This window comes from Aristolochia californica, unplaced genomic scaffold (genome assembly GCF_029961685.1).
Source record: "Aristolochia californica isolate CCGP_79_NKW_82.1479 unplaced genomic scaffold, dmAriCali1.0.hap1 SCAF_16, whole genome shotgun sequence".
Classification (NCBI taxonomy): domain Eukaryota; kingdom Viridiplantae; phylum Streptophyta; class Magnoliopsida; order Piperales; family Aristolochiaceae; genus Aristolochia; species Aristolochia californica.
Window position 1 is genome coordinate 14,780,342 of NW_027181837.1, and position 20,271 is coordinate 14,800,612.

At 36.5% G+C, this 20,271-nt stretch overlaps 1 protein-coding gene across 4 annotated transcripts; it reads left to right on the plus strand.

Moving 5' to 3' along the window:
• The first annotated feature begins 842 nt into the window (after positions 1-842).
• On the plus strand, positions 843-11,730 carry LOC137952968 (histone-lysine N-methyltransferase SUVR5-like). Of its 4 annotated transcripts, none has more exons than XR_011112336.1 (14): positions 843-1,080; positions 1,203-1,359; positions 1,806-1,986; positions 2,386-3,440; positions 3,566-3,868; positions 3,957-4,067; positions 4,531-4,641; positions 7,022-9,886; positions 9,966-10,127; positions 10,309-10,425; positions 10,541-10,644; positions 10,739-10,848; positions 11,063-11,150; positions 11,257-11,349. XR_011112336.1 is itself a non-coding variant. In XM_068800110.1 (14 exons), exons 4-14 carry the CDS (start codon positions 2,451-2,453, stop codon positions 11,362-11,364), a joined length of 5,097 nt encoding a protein of 1,698 aa, XP_068656211.1. In that variant the 5' UTR covers positions 843-1,080; positions 1,203-1,359; positions 1,806-1,986; positions 2,386-2,450; the 3' UTR covers positions 11,365-11,730. The 4 variants fall into 4 exon arrangements, 3 of the variants coding, with proteins under 3 accessions (XP_068656211.1, XP_068656213.1, XP_068656212.1); XM_068800110.1 differs by having other exon boundaries at positions 10,739-10,876; positions 11,257-11,730; XM_068800112.1 differs by lacking the exon at positions 1,806-1,986 and having other exon boundaries at positions 10,739-10,876; positions 11,257-11,730.
• The last annotated feature ends 8,541 nt before the right edge of the window (positions 11,731-20,271 follow it).

The window sequence follows — 20,271 nt, forward strand, 5'->3', positions numbered from 1 at the left end:
TCCGCATCAGAAGACGAAATTCACGGAATGGATCCAGGTATGTTTTCAATCATAATATTCTAGCATGTTGTAAATTCTGGATTAAAATTTACTGTTACGAATTCCAACATGTGACTCTGTTTTTTGGACCATGAGGTAGACAAAGAGGGCGAAGAAGATGTGGATAGGAGGTATGAGCAACAGAAGAGGAGGCTTCTAGAGATGGAGTAGTTTTTTTTGTTCTAATTTGCATGTTAATTATTCTCCTTATTAATTGCTTCTCATTCGCATTTTGTCCATCTCCCCATGTGTAGATAGAGGAATCTCTTATAGAAATGTCAAATGGGCAAAGATGAAAATTCCTTCAAACTTATGAACCAAAAAATTGAAATTCTCTTAAGAAATGTCAAATGGGTAGTCCTAATGGACTGCTTTTGGTTTGAGGGCTCAAAGCTTCAGGGCCCATTAAGGAAGAGAAGAGAACAAAAGCTTATGGATGGGCCTAAGAGTACCGATTAGGCAAAATAGGTTCCTTATCCACATTCGCAGCAAGGAATGGAAGGCTCACTTCATCAACGATCTCGGTCTCCACACGCTGGCGCACACATGAACGTGGCACAAGTCGTTTTCTCTAAAAAAACACGGAAGATGAGAGACAAAGGACAATACGTACAAAAGCCATAGATAGAAGTGTCATTTCACTCGGTAGATTTTCCCAAGGTGCAATTTTTCCAAAAACCTAGGAAAAGGGTGGAAAGGATGGATCGAGTGAAGAGAGAGAAAGGCCCGAAACGGATGCCCTTCGATCCCTTCGACTAGTCTACACCCACGGATCTCATCTCTCTGTGGCCCAATCAATTTTCCACTTTTTTCTGTGTTTCTCTGTGTCTGTACACATCTGAAAAACTGGTCAGGAAATAGCGAGCCTTTACTTAGATCACCACCCGCGTAAGCATTAGAGGAAGGGTTGGGGTTGGGGTTGGGGTAAAAGAATAGAGAGACCCACAAGGGGCACGCACAGACCACAACGAGGAACAAAATCGACCATGGGAGAAGATCTTCTGTCCAAAGCTCCCTGTGTTCATACCCATTAAGACAGAGGTACATTACCTGAATACGTTCTTTTCTCTTCCTCTTTTCAGTTTCAACGCAACCCCTTCGGTAAATCCGATTACTACTGGTGTGACTGGACCTGGACATGTCATGTTTGTTACTTTGTACAGTCATGGTGGCACTCGTACCCTAGCAACCACCGGGGGTTCCAGGAAAAAATGAAGAGGAAACGGGGGAAAATAGGGGTGACGGGACTTTCTTGTTTGGTTAATTAACATGTTTTTTGGCTCTTGATTTGAGTTTCTTTTCCCCTGAGGGTTGATTAAGGTGATTTGGATTGGAACCCTCCTTTTTCATGGTGGATATCCTTTGAATTAGGGTTTGGGAGGTTGATCTGGGCACGGGTGTTCGGTTTTTGGATTCGTGCGAATCCTGTTTACTGTTATCGTACGTCTGGGTTTTTTGATTGGCGAATGGTGGAACCTTGTATGAGGTGTTTCGAGGTTTTTAGGGGCGAACGGTCACTAGCTTTTATCTGTACATTGTCTTTATTCTTTTTTTTACTCGTCATTCTTCTACAAATTTTACAGTAGACGTTACTGCATGCATTAGATGTGTTCGCTAATTTGAAGTGTCCTCCTTGATTTTCTCCATTGCCTTTCATTTTATGAATTTTAACTTTGCATGAAGATGTCGTTTTTTATTCTGGTTGGAATTATTCTGCATGGGTTCAGGCAAGTGTACTAGTAACCATTTTGGACCTGTCAATGCAGTAGGAGTGCTTGGTAGGAGCTCGGAAATTTAACCTATGCCTTTCTCAGTAGATTGATTATCCCTCGGTTGGACGACTAGATCAACTACCATATTTGTTTCGTTAAACAGTAACCTTTATGAAAAAAGAAGGAAACCTTATTCCGTGTGAACCAGCTCCAACAAGCTCTGAAGCACCGGAAGGTACATGGTTCCTACTTGGTTGCAATGTAATAAATTTGCCACATGATCACGAGGGATAAACTCGCATCATGTGAAATTTTTTATATATGCAATTATTGTAGAAAAGTTAATGCATTTGGTCAATTTGACCATATAGTCCATGTAACTACAAAGTTCTATTCAATGTCGGAAGTTAATCTAACTCTTCTGTAATCTGTCACGAATTTCTGCTGTTTTCATGAACTCTGGGTAGTATTTTTCTTTGTTTCTTTCATTTCTGCTACTGTTTATAGTGGCTTTGTGGTGGGGATAAACTGATTTTTTCACTGAAACTCAGCATAAAAAATCAGCTAATGTTTGTAGTTGGAATATGTTATCCTTCATTGTTGAGGTTAATGCTTGTATTGTCTTTATGCACAGGGACCTTGGACAGAAGTTGGATACTGTTAGAGGCTTATGTATTTTCATGTGTATAGGGAGGAGCAATGGAGGTATTGTCTTGCTCTGAAGTCCAATATGTGGGTGAGACTAACTGTCCCCAAAGAAGCCCCGATGTGAAGCAACCTACTGAAAAACATGAGGAAGGAGCCAAACTGATGCGAGTTAATAGTCCTCAAATTAAAAGATCAAACGATGAACTGCCCCTTGATATGAATAAGAGAGAACAATCCCCACCAGGGTTAGATTGTACTCCTCCTATACCTTCTGTTGTTCAGTTCAATAATGGCAATGGGTTGCTAGATGTTAACATTTCTCAGCAAAGTTCCAAAGGAAAACTACTTAATGGAATCTCTCTGCATCTAGATTGCCTGAAAAATTATGTTGGAGATGAACCATTGAACGATTTCCATGAAAGACAAGTGAATTTTGTGATATCTGAGTCTTCTGGGCAGATTGCATGTGCTTTGCCAAATGGAACACACCTCGAAGCAACCATATTAGGAACAGTTGGATGTAGTGAAGAAGCTGTAAGCCCAACACTTCATCTATGTTCAAATCCCCCAGAAAATCAACTTCCTGCCATACTTAGTCAAACAGTTCAATGTGGCAGATCAGATATTTCCACTGAGCTTGAGAAAATATTTACAGGCTTAGAAGAAGTTCAGAAAGACAAGCAAAGTGATGATAAAGAAATCCTGCAAGTTGGACCATCTTGTGACACTTCTCAAAATGTTGTGTCAGATGTTCAGCATAAGAGAGCAGAGGAGTTGGCAAATTGTTTTCTTGAGCCATCAAATGTTCTTGGCAAGGAAGATGGGAAACTTTGTGTGCTGAAGGAAGAGTACCCTGGTGGAAGTAATAAGGATTTCAATGAGTTTGAACAAGGAAAGTTGGATCCACCGAACAGATATCAGGAATCTGCCTCCCTGAATAAGGAAGAAATTAATGTTCCAAACAGGAACAGAGTTACTTATGGTAGTTCTTTGGATGTTGAATTCCAAGAACAAGATGAGTCTGTGGCTCTCTGGGTCAAGGTAAGTTCTGTAGTTTGTGTTTTGTATTAAAAACTTCCCCTGCATTATGTGTCATTCTGAGAGACTCTTTAGTGGAAATTTGTGAAATTCTGTTTTGATCTTAATTACTTTTTTCTCAAGTGTAGTGGAGAGGGAAGTGGCAGGCTGGAATACGCTGTGCAAGGGCTGATTGGCCTTTGGCAACTGTGAAAGCAAGGCCAACTCATGGCAGAAAGAAGTATTTTGTTGTTTTCTTCCCCAACACAAGAACATATTCTTGGGCAGATATGCTACTTGTCCGTCCTATCGGTGACTTACCAGAGCCACTTGCTTATGGGACCCACTTTACTGGGCTGGAAATGGTGAAAGATTTGACTACTCCTCGCCGTTACATCACGCAAAAACTTGCCGTGTCAATGTTAAACGTCAGTGACCAACTGCATACTGAGGTATGCATTGCTACTTTTCATTTCAATTATTACTTTTAGTCATCTTACAATTGCTTTTTCTGTGATTGATTTCTTCTGTCTTACATAGGCTGTAATTGAGAGAGCTCGCCAGGTTGCAGCCTGGAAGGAATTTGCTTTGGAGGCCTACCATTGTGAAGCCTATTCTGATCTTGGAAAGATGCTGCTGAAGCTGCATAGTGTAAATTCATGTGCTCTAGTGTAGCTTGGATGCTTTCTAGTAATCTTTGTTGCTTTAGCTTAAAAATTAATGGCATTTAGGTGAATTAATTTTTTCACCAGAAGTTCTTTGTGAAAATTAACATATATATATTATTACTTTTATTGAACTCAATCTTGAGCACAAACATATTTTTTTGTAGACTATTAGTCCTTCTGTTATGTGTAAAACTTGTAGATTATGTCAATTGAAATTTTCTTGGTAGAAAAAAAGGCTTATCAGTTTTTATCACTTAAAACATTGATTTTTTTGAATTTTAACACCTGCTCCCTGCATATTGAAGATCTAGGTTTGATGTAAGCAGCTATAGATTTAACTTGACTTTGACTTTTTTCGAACATTTGTGACAATCATTTAGATTGTGTTATTGTGGGGGCAAGTCAATTAGTATCTGAATGAGTAATGTGGCTTACTCCCTGAGCAGATGATATTGCCAGCCTACATCGATCCTGATTGGCTCGAGCAGTCATTTGACACTTGGGCCAACTGCTGTGAGCATGCCCAAACTGCCGAATCCGTTGAAACTCTTATGAAGGTAATTATTTTTTTCTCACTAAATGATTTCTAAGGTTGTCTTCTTCAAATGTTAGACAGAGGATTTTCATTGCTGCTGGCAGTTTCTTTCACTTTATTCTTTGTTTAAACAAAATTCTTTTTGTTTTCGCTTTCTGCTAAAGAAATCTGTTTTTCTTTTCATTATTGAATTATCATGAGGACCACTGTTAGAAATACAAGACTGGAGCTGCCGGATGAATCAGGTCCAACGAGATCATGCCTGTTTGTGAACTTATAAGCCTATATTACATTTGTTTCTAAAGTGTATAAAGTTTTTCTCTTTCCGGTGACTTTGCAGATGGATAATTTTTTTTTTTATGTGTGATACAAGTGGATGGGCGTGCTCTTAAAAAGTGAAGAAAATGTATGCTTGTATAAGGTTAGGAAGAGCAGACCTCCTTTTCTTTCTAACAGCCGGGTGAAAATTTAACTGCAAAAAAGTATTAACACCTGAAATTAGTTAAGGAAAAGAAATAACTCTATTTGTAGCTTCCTTTATAGATAAGCACTGCCTTTCACTTGTATGGAATTAGTATCTCTCATTTATGTCAAGAATGCCATATAAAGATTGAATTTTGACACAATACAACTGAATTATTATTGATGTGCTTCATTGGGTATGAGCTTTTCTCATTCTCAACATTCAGTGAGAATCAAATCTAACAAGTGTGGAGGAGGTCTAGAGCTCTGATCAAATGAATTCTTGGCAGCTAACAATGATCAAAGAGAAAAGAGAGAGAAGAACTTGGCAACTAACTTGTTCCAATGTTAAAAGGTTTAATATATGGGCAAATAATCATCACTTGAGCTCAAAATGATTCCTCCACCTAAAATTTAGTGGGAAAGAATCTTTTATGAGAAGAAAACATGTTAAAAGGAAAACCCTTACATAAAAAATATCCTTCTCATGAATTAGTTTATCCATATCTTTTAATTTAGGCAGAAAAATATTATATTAAGAAGGTTTCTTGAAGGAGTGAGATTTATGTGTCGAAGTTCTCTACATTCTTGCAAACCAATCGTGAGAATGCCATGGTGTACATGTGTAAACTCGATTGTTTCATGAGGCTTTTTTGTGGTATGCATGTGCTAAACTTTATACTGTATGATATATACAAATGAGCTCATGTTGACATACTTCATTATGGTACAATTTTTTTGGAAATGCAATTTGGAAGGCTAGTTAATTTTTGTGTCTTTGATGGTCACTTGAATGAGAAGATCTCAAAAGAAGACATAAGTGTGAAGTTGGGTTCAAGTCCTATCCCAAAATGACTAGTCATCTTAAGAAACCTTTTTCCCAACTAATAAACTCAAGATCTTTGTTCTCACTAATCTATGTGGGACTATTTTTTTAAGTAGTAGAGTCCAATTACAATTAAACAAACCTTGTCCCAATTACACCCAAACTCTAACACTTAAAGATAAGTCATATCATAATTAAATAACTCAACATAAATAGAAAATTAACATAACTAAAACACCTTTAAACTAAGATTCTTCTGTGAGACCTCTTTCTGTGAGACTCTTGTAAAACTCCACCACATTAGTTCTGGCTCTGTGAGACTTCTTATTGTGAGAGTCCTGTAAGAGTCTTCCATATTTTCTCTTCGACACTCCCCCTCAAGCTGGGAGGTAATGACAGTGATCCCAGCTAGAACCAAATAACATAGATGTAGTAATAAGCTCCTCCATCACGATGTCCCAACACCGGACACCGACTCTCAAAGGTAGAAATGGGTGATAAAACATAAGTCGAAACCAAACTCAAAGGATTTCAAACAAATATAGTGATAATAATCACTAAAGTGGGTAATGCTTGTCATTCACAAGACAACGATTAAAGACCCACGAGTACCAATAAAAATTCTTAATGAACTTAAAACACCCATATACATAAAATGGACCAACCAAAGCAATGCTTCAAAAGGGTTTGGCCAAAGGGGTAAGTGAAAGTCAAATAAAGGACGGTAGGAGTAAGTCTACCAAAAAAAATATTACAGAATTATATATTCAAAGAAAGATCTGGATGGACTCGCACGGGATTATTTCATGTGTCCTTATTAAGGACACATGAATAGGGATAAGGGTTGTTTAATTATAATTGGACTCTATTACTTTCCTCTATTATAAATAGGGGTTTATGTACTCAGATTACATCAAGTCAACGAAGTTTTTCTCTTTTTCATAAATTTAACAATAGGCATACTAACAATACTTCTATATCTTTTGTATTTATTTATTTATTTATTTATGACATTTTTGAAAATGTATAAGTGATGAATAGTGTTGTAAACTATGAAAGGCTACAATCAGCATTAATTACTTTGGTTGTTGATGCATTTGTGATACTTAATCAGGAATTGGTAGAGTCGGTGCTGTGGGACCAAGTTGAATCACTTTGGGATGCACCTGTCCAGCCCGAGTTGGGTTCAGAGTGGAAGACATGGAAGCAAGAGGTCTTGAAATGGTTTTCTACCTCACATCCTCCTTTAGCTTCTCCTGGAGAGTCATTAGAGTTACCCAACTGTGATGAGTCCTCCACCAGCAGTGGGCCCAATGTCAGCCGGAAAAGGCCAAAGTTAGAAGTTCGCCGTACTGAAGCCTATTATCCTCAAGTTGATATGGAAACTGATCAAGTCAATATTGATTCTGGATTCTTCAATAGTGGGCACTCTGAAAATGTTGTGATTAAAGAGGAGTCTTTTACAGATTACCCAAATGGTGGAGGTGATGGATGGGTTGAGATAGTAGTGGAAGCAGGGAATCCAGATTTTACCCATAATACAGAAGAGGCCGGACCGTCGGTGGACACAGGGAGTGGCACAAAAGTTTTGGTTGAGGCTCATCATGGGTCCCATGCTACAAACAAATATCGTCAATGTATGGCTTTTATTGCTGCGAAGGGAAGGCAGTGTGGAAGGTGGGCTAATGATGGTGAGATCTACTGCTGTGTGCATTTGAACTGTAGATATGCTGAGAAAGCTGCAAAGGTAGAGGAAACTCCGCCATCCTTTTCCAATGCCATGTGTGAAGGTACAACCAACCATGGTGAGAGATGTAAGCATCGGGCCCGTTTTGGTTCTTTATTCTGTAAAAAACACCGACCACAGGGAAGTCAAATGGATAGTGGAAACCCTTCAGTTTCACCAGGGAATGATCTAAAGAGGAAATTCAGTGAGTGTAACAGTTCATGGGAGAATGTGACAACTCCAGGCGTAATCACTGGTAAAGAAATAGTTTTAGTGGGTGATCAACATCCATTCACAGGGAACTTGAATGCAGCTTTTGAATTTGAAGACCCACAAGAAAGAAATGGGTTTATTGAAAAGCCCATTGAGAATTGTGGTGCATCATCATCTGCGACTGTGGAAGGATATATTGAAGAGTGGCCACGCTGTATTGTGTGGGGTCATGAGAATAATTGTCAATGTCCGGAGAGAGCAAAGCTGCACACTTTATATTGTGAGAAACATCGACCTAACTTTCTGAAGCGTGCACGAAATGGGAAGAGTCGTATAATTTCGAAAGAATACTTTCTCGATCTTCTCAGAAACTGCACTTCTAGAAATCAAAAGGTGCAACTACATCAAGCCTGTGAGCTTCTTTATGGATTTATGAAGAGTGCCTTAAACCGCCGGAATCGAGTTTCTAAAGAGCACCTTATGGAGTGGATATTATCTGAAGCGTCGAAAGATTTGAGTGTTGGAGATTACTTAATGAGGTTGGTTTTACTTGAGAAAGAAAAGATTGGAAGGTTATGGCGATTTGATGTAGAAAAGGGCAGGCAGGGTTCATCTGCTGTCACTCAACCAGTGGCGCATCTTGTCCAGCCACAAGATACGGCCCAGAACGTCGCTATAGTTAAATGCAAAATCTGTACAGAAGATTTCCCAGATGATCAAACCCTTGGAGCCCATTGGATGGATGTGCACAAAAAGGAAGCTCAGTGGCTGTTCAGAGGGTATGGCTGTGCAATCTGCATGAACTCATTTACCAATAGAAAAGTTTTGGAGGTACATGTCAAAGAGAAACACAAGATACAATCACTTGACCAATGCATACTCTTTCAATGCATGCCATGTGGAGACCACTTTGTGAATCCCGAACAGTTGTGGGTTCATGTACTTTCATTTCATTCGATGGAATTCAGGCTCCGAGCCAGTTCTGAGCAGCAAACCAGGGTCCCAGTTCAACAAGCCGTGCCTATGACCTTGTCTCAGCCTGGCAAAAATCTTCCTTTTCCAACAAATGCGGCTGCTGAGAATAATGTTGAAATCCAAGACGGAGGCCGGAGATTCATTTGCCGGTTTTGTGGATTGAAGTTTGATCTATTGCCTGATCTTGGGCGTCATCACCAGGCTGCACACATGGGCCCCAATGCTACTAGCCACTTTCCTCCAAAGAGGCGATCACTTTTTAGTGCTTCTTCTCGCTTGCGACCTGGCCGATCTGGCCATTCTAGGTTCAAGAAAGGTCTTGGAGGAGCATTCCCGGTTGGAAACAATTCTAGTTTTTCTTTGAAGAAACAATTACAAGGTACCAACTCATTGAGCTCATCAGGTCTGAAGTTGCTGACTCAGGTATCTGAAGTAGCGGCTTTTGAGAGGTCTATTGAATCTCAGTGCTCTTCTGTAGCAGAAGTCCTGTTCAAGGATATTAAGCAAACTAAACCTAGGCCTACTAATCTTGAGATACTCTCTGTTGCTCGATCTGCTTGCTGTAAGGTGGCCCTCCTTAGTGTGTTAGAGCAGACATTTGGTGTCTTGCCTGACCGTCTATATCTGAAGGCTGCTAAACTTTGTAGTGAGCTCAATATTCAGGTGGAGTGGCATCGTGAGGGTTTCATCTGTCCCCAAGGATGCATACAAGTTGCACAACCTGATGGTTTTTTTCCTTTAAATAACCTTCCAGATAGCATTCCAGAAACCCCATATAAGGAATGTAGTGCAGAACATGCAGATTCTGTTGGTGAATGGGAAATGGAAGAGTATCACCATGTTATCACTTCAAAGCATTTGGAGAAGCCACTGAGAAAATTTACTATTTTATGTGAAGATATAAGCTTTGGACGAGAACGCACACCAGTGGCTTGTGTAGTTGATGAGGATTTAGACCTTCAGCCTGACTTAAACGGACAAAAACCTAACTGGTCCTTGCCTTGGGAAGGCTTCACTTATGTCACGGACAGGTTGCTTGATCCATCCCTTGGTCTTGATACAAAGGTAATACATGTTTAAACAATCTATTTGAATATAAATCTTTGGCTTGAATTAATTTCTATTAATATGTTATTATTTACAGAGTTCACAATTGGGATGTGCATGCCCACACCCAAATTGTTCTCCAGAAACTTGTGACCATGTCTATCTCTTCGATAATGATTATGAGAGTGCAAAAGATATACTTGGGAAGCCTATGCATGGGAGGTTTCCATATGATGAAGTGGGCCGTATTATATTAGAGGTAATGGTTTTTGTTATTCACCCACAAGCAGTGTTGGTGCCATTTTTTGTTTCCAAGTGCTTTCTTGTGTTCAATGTTGGCCTGCTTTGGCCAGTCTTTCTAAGTTGGTTATTCTTTATGTTTTAAAATAAGAAAAAAATATTAATTTTTTCTTTAAGCTCATATCAGTTAAATCTTGCAGGAGGGTTACCTGGTATATGAGTGCAATTCCATGTGCTGCTGTGATAGAACTTGTCGGAATAGAGTTTTGCAGAATGGGGTGCGATTAAAATTGGAAATCTTCAAGACAAAGAAGAAGGTGAGCTCACCTGTTTGGTTTTCTGAGGGTTTTATGCTCGTCTTCTTCATGTGTTCCCTATGTGGATAAATTACTATCGTTCAACCTTAGAGACTTATGCTTTCTGATTTAACAGGGTTGGGCAGTCAGAGCAGGTGAAGCAATCCCACGTGGCACATTTGTATGCGAGTACATCGGGGAGGTATTAAATGACCAAGAGGCAGATAGGCGGGGCCAAAGGTTTGTCTTTGCCTCAATGAGTTCTCTTTTTCTTTTGAACATTTCTTGCTTGGCATTAGGTTTATGCTGAAGAGGACTTGATACAACATGGCAGGTATGATCATGAGGGGTGCAGCTATTTGTATGACATTGATGCTCATATAGATGACATGGGAGGCATGAACGAGGGGTCTGTGCCATATGTGATTGATGCCACAAAATATGGTAATGTTGCCCGGTTCATTAATCACAGGTACATTGGCTATATACTTGCTGAGAACATCTTTCTTTGTGATGTACATAGTGTTGGATGACAGTTTTGTGAATTCCTTTATTGTAATTTTGTTAACACTTCTACCTGAGGTGTAGGATTTCTGTTTCTTACCGTTATAAAGAAAAGGTTCTGTTATTGATTGATTATGTTTCGTGCTTGTGGTAGTTGCTTCCCTAATCTTGTCAACTACCAAGTTTTAGTCGAGAGCATGGATTGCCAGCTTGCACATATTGGGCTCTATGCAAACCAAGATGTAACCCTAACCCTCTCTCTCTCTCTCTCTCTCTCTCTCTCTCTGTACCTCTCTCTCCTTTTCTGATAGCTCTTGCTTATATGATAATATTGGGTTCAATGGGCAGATTGCAAAGGGGGAGGAACTGGCATATGATTACCACTATAAGTTGCTTCCAGGCGAAGGATGCCTTTGTCATTGTGGTGCTTCAAACTGTCGGGGGCGTCTTTACTAAGTTAAGATCTTTCTAATTTATGAAGGAAGAAATGCATCCGGACTTGGATGCAGCATACAGTGGCTTGCAAAGTCACTTTGCAGGAAACTGAAAAAAATGGCGAGGGATGGGGAAAAAGCAGCATCTCGTGTTTGGGGTGGCTTGCAATGGCTGTATCACATTGTTAAACCTGGGAATCTTGTCTGACATTTGATTTTTTTTTGTTCCCCTGTTGATGAGGCAGCGGGCTGATCAGCTGAGTAAGCCATCTTATGTGTGAAGGAACCAGCTGACTTGCCATGTTAGTGTACAATACATATCCTCTCAACCATCATATATATAGAAGAATTTACTTTTCCCTGTTTCACAAAACAGCTTTAGATTGAATGTTAACAATGTCTTTGCTCACTTAGTTGTTCAGGTAGACTCTGCAGATCACTGCCCTTCAAAATATTCCATTTTCATGTATGTAATTGAATTCTGAAAGTCAAGAAAAGAAAAGGTTTCACCTTATTCTTGAATTCTAGACAATTTAAACATTTGGGCGTGCTAGAGACATGGTTCTTTCTCACATTTAACTTTGGAAAAGATGATTCTGAGCTTACATAGGCCCACAATTCGAACCACAGATGTATTATATTATTGTTTCTTATCAAAAGTCTGGTTTGCTGGAGAGTATTTGGTCACTGAAATCATTATTTGGGTGAATATAGCATTAACAGTGTTAGGACTGAATTGAATGAAGTATTCTATCAAGGGACCAAGAGTGAAAATACTTCATATTTTATGTCTTCTAGAGTGTATAAAGGAGGAACCTTGCTGGGTCTCATTTTTTTATATCAGCCAATGCATCTAATATAAAACCTGCCCAAGAAGTTTGACATCAAATAGAAATCCTATGACCAATTAAAACAAGAGAGAGAGAGAGAGAGAATATCTGTCATATAGCAGTAGTTTTTGTATAACTATTTAGCCTACTGAAAGTCGCTATTTTATTGTATCCAAAACAAATAGTTTGCCATTTGGCGCTAATTTGCATGCCTGAAAAATCCAAAAAAAAAAAAAAAAAAAAAAAACTTCTTTAAATTTGAAGTGGCTAATTTGAGAAACTCCCTTACTAGTGTCATGGTTTTCCCTCTCAACATGCGTTGTCTCTATCTTTATCTGACTTGGGAAGAACCTCTTTCGACAATAAAGTTAGTATTTCCTTAGCTTGAATTCCATCAATTGACTCGATTTGATTTAGTTTGACTTGGGCCTTTCTTGGAGATTTGTGTCTAGCTTGGTTGACTTAGTCATATATCCTCAATTTTGACGTGTGAGTTTAGTGTTGTTGAATTTAGGATCCCATGATTAGAACCTCGAGCAAAGTAAGAGAGGGAGAGGAGAAGAAAAGAAGAAGAGAAAAAGAGAGAAAGTCTTTAAGCTAAGAGAGAGTTTGGACGAATTAAGAGAAGAGGAGAGAGCTTGAATGCTTTACCCCAAGCCCAAGACTTCTATTTATAGTTTTTGAGAGGATGTTACAATATCCATAATGCCCTTAGGGTTTCAAGTTTTACATAAGAAAAGACAAGTAAACATGTCCTTCCTTGACCATGATGCCACCTATTTTGGACGTGTGTATATTCTCCTAGAATGTGTGGGTCTTCCTTGGTCATGTTGGCTTGAACCTATCTTCTAACAAGTTTGTTGACTAGGCTGAGATGAAAGATTAATAATAAATATTTATTAAATAAACGAACTAAAGAAATAAACATTAAACATACACATAACAAACAAATAAACAAAAATCATTAAATTAAAAAAATACACATAATAAACATGAAAGTATTAAACAAAGTAAAACATTCAATATACCATTAAACCTTTAATAGATGAATTTAATAGATAAACAATAAAAACTATTAATCTAATAACAATGAATTATTAACCTAATAAAATAATAAAGTTAAAAAATAAACATAATTAACCCCATCATGCCTCACATTTGAGGCATGTTGGGTTGTCTTGTCAGTTGTTCTGTTTGGGGCAAAGGAATAGAATGACTTATCATCATCTTCTCAGCCAAAGTGAGCTAATCTCATTGGTAAAATTTTGACTACAGTTTGCAAAAAAAAAGGAAGCTTAACCACAACTCAAAAAGTGAAACAAAAAATTCGGCTTACATTTAGATTTTTGTATCCAACAAAATATCAACATGAAATTTGATTCTTCCAATATCGATTGATAAATGGTTTATTGGGATAGAAAGTAGACTCATATAGATTTTTTTTGAGATATAATTTTCAGTATAAATTCTCAGCCACGTTGGTAAAAACCGTTCAGAAAGTTGAAGTTTTCTATTACAACATGAAACTTTTTCTACTGCTTGATATTTGTTGCTTCAGATGTCGATTTTTTATTTTAGAAAAATCTTATTCCAAAAATTATTTTTGAGTTGAAAACTAGATTCAAAGATCTTTCCATCGATATATAATTTTCTATATAAAACGTAGGGTAAAAGAGGTGTAAAAAAAAATACAAGAATTGGGAAAGAAACTAAAAGGAATGAGAAACTCCTATTTTTTTCTTTTTCTTCTTCTCCATCCCTTTCTTCTCCATTTTTTTCTCCTTTTCCATGTCAAATCTTTGCCCGCTCTGATAACATGTTGATTTCTACAGCTAACACATAAACACAAAAGATCTGAAGGGAAGGAGAGATGAGAAGAACTCTAACTCTTGGGAGTGAGAAGAAAAAAACCAATAGAGAGAAAGAAGATGAAAAAAGAGAGGTGCAAGGACAAAATTGAGCCAAGAGCAAGATGATTAAATGCTTTATTCCATGCTTAAAGACTATATTTATAGTTATAGGAAGGTGTTTACAATGACTACAATGCTTTTAGGACTACATGATTCAAAAGGAAAAAAATATAAGAGGACATACACCATATTGCACAATTACAATTCTATAACATCTCTATGAAAATTCTCCTTATTTACTAGTCATGCTACCCCTACACACGTGGGTATCTTTCAACAATTTATATGGATCAACCACTTGGGTTTGTAGTTGAGGGGGAGATGGTATGCAAGTTATAAAAATGCCTATATGGCCTTAAACAATCTCCAACAACCTAGTTTGATTAATTTAGTAAAGAAATACTTTAGCTTGGTTTTATTCGATGTATAATGGATCACTCAGTGTTTGTTAAACATACTAATAAGGGCATTGTTTGCTAGCAGTATATGTTGTAGATATTTTTGTTATTGGAAGTGATTCTGAGAGCATCACTCAGGTGAAAACAGATCTATGTAAGAAGTTTCGAATAAAGGATTTGGGATTTCTCAAATATTTTTTGGGTATTGAAATGTTTCAGTCCAAGTTTGGCTCTATTTTGTCACACTAAGGGGGGGTTAGTGCACAATGTAAGTGCAGAGGGAAATGAAATACAATGAAAAATACTTTCCCTGGGGAAAGTGAGAAGGAATGTAAAGTAGTTGTTTGTGTTAGTGTGTGCAATGGAAAGTGCAATGTAAAGTATTTGTTTGTGTTAGTGTGCGCAATAGAAAGTGCAGTATAAAGTAGTTGTTTGTGTTAGTCTGCACAATGAAAAGTGTGGTGTAAAGTGCATATAGATTATTTATTAAATAAAATATTTTGATATATCTGACTATCAAAAAATTAAATTAATATTAGTTAATAAATAAAATATATTAAATATAATAATTAAACAAAGGCTTACTTTTATATTATTAAAATTGTAATCAAATTTTAATTTTGTAATATCTAAATATAAAAATAATTATACAAATATCATACTACATAGCGTACTACACAAATATCATAATAGTAAAAATAAAAATAATACAAATATAACGCAATCACCTTTTTAATAAAAAAAATTATATTTGTTCATACAAAAGTACAATATAAAAAATATTTAGTGGCATTAAAATATAATAGTTAATAATTTTACTACATCTAAATTGCTAAAACATCTCGATAATATGATGCTCTTGCAGATTATACTGCAGACTCCCTCTGAGTACGTGTGACTAAAATAAAATATTAAAAATAAATAAATAAATAAATAAATAAATAATATAAGTGAAATTAATAAATAAATAAATTATTTTTTAATAACATAAGATATGTTTTAACATTTAAAACCACTAATTTAATATAATATATAAAAATATATATTTATCAATAACATAATGTATTTTTATGTATTATTAATTAATAATATATTGTCACAAAATTTAAAACCATTGGTTTAATTAATTATAGCAATGGGATAATTAAAATATATTAATATAGTAATTATAAAATAAATATATTCAATAAATAAAAATAATTATTTTATAAATAAAAAATATAAATTATTATTTTTACGACGGTTTAATTTTTCCTAACTAAGGAAAAATTAAACAATTGTCTTCCTGCGTGCGTCGTCTTCCTTAGCGGTAGGAGACTACGGCGACGGAGGCAGCGGGCCAGCTGGCAACGACGACGGAGGCGGCGCTCCAACTATACGCTGAGAGGGAGAAGAGAGGGAGGTTGAGAGGCTCTACGGCAGAGGCTCGGCCTCCCGTGCTCTGCGACGGAGGTCGAGAGGGAGAGGAGAGGGAGGCCGAGAGAGAAAGAAGTCGAAGGTTGCGAGAGAGAATTTTTTTTTCTCCGAAACCTCGTTCCACAGAGGTTCCTCCCCGATCCTCCCCGACAACGATGGTAAGTGAAATCTGAGCTCGATCCCTAGGATTTCACTTACCATCGTTTTATGCCTGAAACGGGGGAAAGCGAAATACAACTGTATTTCACTTTCCCCTATCACTTATTGGGCGCACTAACGAGTTTTGGCCCACTTTTCCCAGCGTAAGTGAAATACACTTCACTTACGCTGCGCACTAACTGGCCCTAAAAGTATGTATTTGATCTCCTAAATGAGACAAGAATGATAGGGTGTTGACTTGCTGATACTCCTATGAACGCTAATGTAAAGTTATGCACCGATTCTAGAGATGATGCTAACATGGGCAAATATCAAAGGTTGTTAGGAAAATTAATATCTTATTATCACTAGACCAGATATTTCATTTGAAGCAAGTGTTGTTAATCAATATATTCATAAGTCCCATGGATCTCATTGGTATACGTTAAAAATAATTTTCCGATACTTAAAAGAAATCTCTTGGACACAGAGATGTTCATCATTTTGTGTTTGAGGTCTTCATTTTGGATTTCATGCTTTAGACCTTGAGACACTATTGAAGGTTAAATATCTGAAATATTACATTTGCAAGTTATTAGCTCAATTAAGTTTTGCTATCATCAAAAGTAATGTGAGAGTCAACCTATGGTCAACAAAGATGAACCCCACTACGGTGTAGGGTGGTTTCCCAAAAATAATTCATAATTTTTATGAATTAATAAAAACTTCTAAAATTTCAAAAATAAAATAGTTACAACACTTGTTTTTTTTTTTTAAAAATCCTTTTATGTTTAAAGTCCGCCCATCCTCTTGAGCACATGCTCCTTGATGGTAGCTTCCTCTTTCACGAGATGGGGGTAGAATCTAATCGAGGATTGGTGTAGCCTCCTCAGCATGTGCTTACATATAGTCTAATGGCCCATCAACCAATTTGACTTTAAAGAGGATCTCTCCTTTATCTCAAAGTTTTCACTCAAACTGAAATTATAACTAGATGAGGCATCTCTCAATAACTTAGTTTGATCCCAAACATGACACTCAACAAGCGGAGTTCATTTGGCCCAATTTTTGAACAATTTTTTTTTATATAAAACAATTTAAAATATTTATTTTTAAAACCATCTATAGGAATTAGAATCTCTAGAATTTTGAGTATAACCAATAACTTTTTATATTTATTGATTTCTCTAAAAATATGCTTTGGCCCCTAAGATGAGTTTCTCTTGTAATAATCTCCCAACTTTGTAAGTAATAAGGATTCTCCAAAATGGCTAGTGTTGAAATTCTAGTAAAGAGAAATAATTATGGTGGCTTCCTCTTTCACGAGATAGGATAGAATCTAATCGAGGATTGGTGTAGCCTCCTTAGCACGTTCTTATATATAGTGCAATGGCCCATCAACCTATCTGACTTTAAAGAGGATCTCTCCTTTATCTCAAAGTTTTCACTCAAACTCAAGTTCTAACTAGATGAGGCATCTCCCTATAACTTAGTTTGATCCCAAACATGACACTCAACAAGCGGGATCCAACGGGCCCAATTTTTGTACAATTTTTAAATTTTTTTATAAAAATAATTTTTATATAATAAAATTTCAAAATTTTATTTTTAAAAGCATCTATAGGAATTAGAATCTCCGTAATTTTGGGTAGAACCAATAATTTTTTATTTTTATTGATTTCTTTGAAAACTATGTTTTGGCCCCTAAGATGAGTTTCTCTTGTAATAACTTCCCAACTTTGTATGAAATAGGAATTCTCCAAAATGGTTAGTGTTGAATTTCTAGAAAAGATAAATAATTTATGACTTAATAATAATTGAGTACAATGAACCTCTATTTATTGTTGAATTTTTGGAAAAAAGAAAAACTTTACTAACTTGTTGTAATCTGAGTATATGATCTTAGTATATAGGAAAGTAGTAGAGTCCAATTACAATTAAACTACCATTGCCTCAATTACACCCAAAGTTTAACACTTAAAAATAAGTTCTAGTATAATTAAACAACTTAATAGAACTAAAACACCTTTTAACTGAAACTCTTTTGTGAGACCTCCTTCCATAATAATTCTGGTTTTATAAGACTTCTTATTATGAGAGTCATGTAAGGCTCTTCCATATCTGCTTTTCAACACTCCCCTTCAAGCTGGATTTTATAACTTCATCTTACAATGAAAATGATTTTTGGTCTTCAATTTTCTTTTGCTAAAAAAAATTCTTCGTAGATGAAAAAACTTCATCTTTTGTGCTCTCCCTTTCTGTTATGGTCCTGGGTTAAGTACCTATATCTTCCGCTCCTAACAGGCTGGTCTTTTGGGTAGTATTGGCTAGGTGCTTAACATTTGGTATCAGAGGGGGCTCTCACGTCGCGAGTTCGAGTCCCGAGGAGCGCAAAGGCTGGATTAAAATTACTGGTAGGTTTGGAACGGGCGACCTAGCGGAGGGGGCGACCTGGAGAACTGCGAAGGGGCACTAGGAGTAGGCCGCAACTAGAGTAGGCCACCGGGTTGGGCCAGTGTCGTTACGCCGCCGTGGTCGTCGGCTCGCGAAGTTGGGGTGTGATGTTATGGTCATGGGTTAAGTACCTATGTCTTCCGCTCCTAACTGGCCAGTCTTTTAGGTAGTATTGGCTAGGTGCTTAACACTTTCTTGAATATTTTGGTCACATAAAATACCTCTTTCTTGTACTTCTTCTTCTTCTTCCTCTCCCCCTCAAGCTGGAAGGTATCGGCGTAATCCCAAATTGAAACAAAAACATAATTCTATTTATGATCTCCTCCATTAAGGTATCCCGAGGATAAGAACTCAATCAGACACAGACTCTCAAAAAATAAGATGGGTGATGTATATATATAAAAAAAAAAATTGAAACCAACCTCATAGGATTTCAACCAAAAATAGTGATAATAATCACTAAAAAGGATAATGCTAGTCACTCAAAAGACGATGATAAAATCCCACTAAGGGTACTCATAAAAAAAGTCTCAATGGACTTAAAACACCTATATGTATATAAAAAGAGAAACCAACCAAAGCAATGCACAAGAGGTTGGCCCAAAGGGGTACGCAAGAGTAAAAAAAGGATGGTAGGAGAAATATAATTGAAAAAAAAAAGGTATGTGGGGGACTGTAATGAAGGAAAAATAACCACCTTGATAATAAGAAGGAGACTATAACGATACAAAAATAACTTAACAATTTTGACCAAGTATGACCTCAAAATAATTTCATGAGGGTAAGCAAAAATTTTTGGAGTTGACAATGCAAAAGATATACAATTAAGTAACAAAAACACAAAACTTGAAAACCACATTGACTATGGAAACTTTGATAATTGCATAACTTAACTTACAAGTTTCTATTTGCAAATTGATAAGTCTATATGAGGGAAGCTTCAAATCAAATACTCAACGAATTCATATCTGGAATACTTTCTAGCATAATCAAAACAGAAATTTTCCAATGATAGACTTTCCTGAATTAGTAGTAGTTTCCTAAATTAGACTTTTAAAATATAAGAGATTTTTGGGATCAAAGAGGCTATAGGAAAAGAAGATAATGTTGAAGTAAGACCAAAACTCTCTGATTAGAAAATAAATATGGTTAAAAACTCAGATTTTAGGAGAAAAAAAACTTGATTCACGTCAATGCATGGAGAGATAATAAGGGAAAAAAAAAGAAAAAAAAAGTGATTTTCGGCAAAATTGACCTTTGTATTTTTTATATCAATTTCTCACAAAATATAGCTCAGAATCACAAAACGTTTGTTGCTTAAGAAACGAGACTTAAAGATACCTAATTTCACACAAAAATATTCTTTCTTGATTCGTTTATGACCTCTTGATTCTCTTTGTTCTATAACTTAACCTTTGTTGACTCCAATGCGAGTATCTCCTTAAATAAAAATCAATCTGGCATGCAATTTTCCCTTTTTGAAACTAGACCTCAATAAATTTCATCTAAGTATAACTTTACTTGATAAAATATACTGATCTTGAGATAAATAATTTGATAGATTTTGGACTCAGTAATTTGGCCTAATTGAGTACTCTTTCTTCTTTGGCATGCATCATCATTGACTCTTCCATGATAAATATCTCCCTCTAAAAAACTCATATTGAGAATTGGTTGAATAGGTAAAAAAATAGACTTAAATATATTTATTTTTATATATAATTCTCCATATAAAGTCTCGTTGTTTATGTCATAAAATGGCTCAAACATTGAAGCTTTTAGC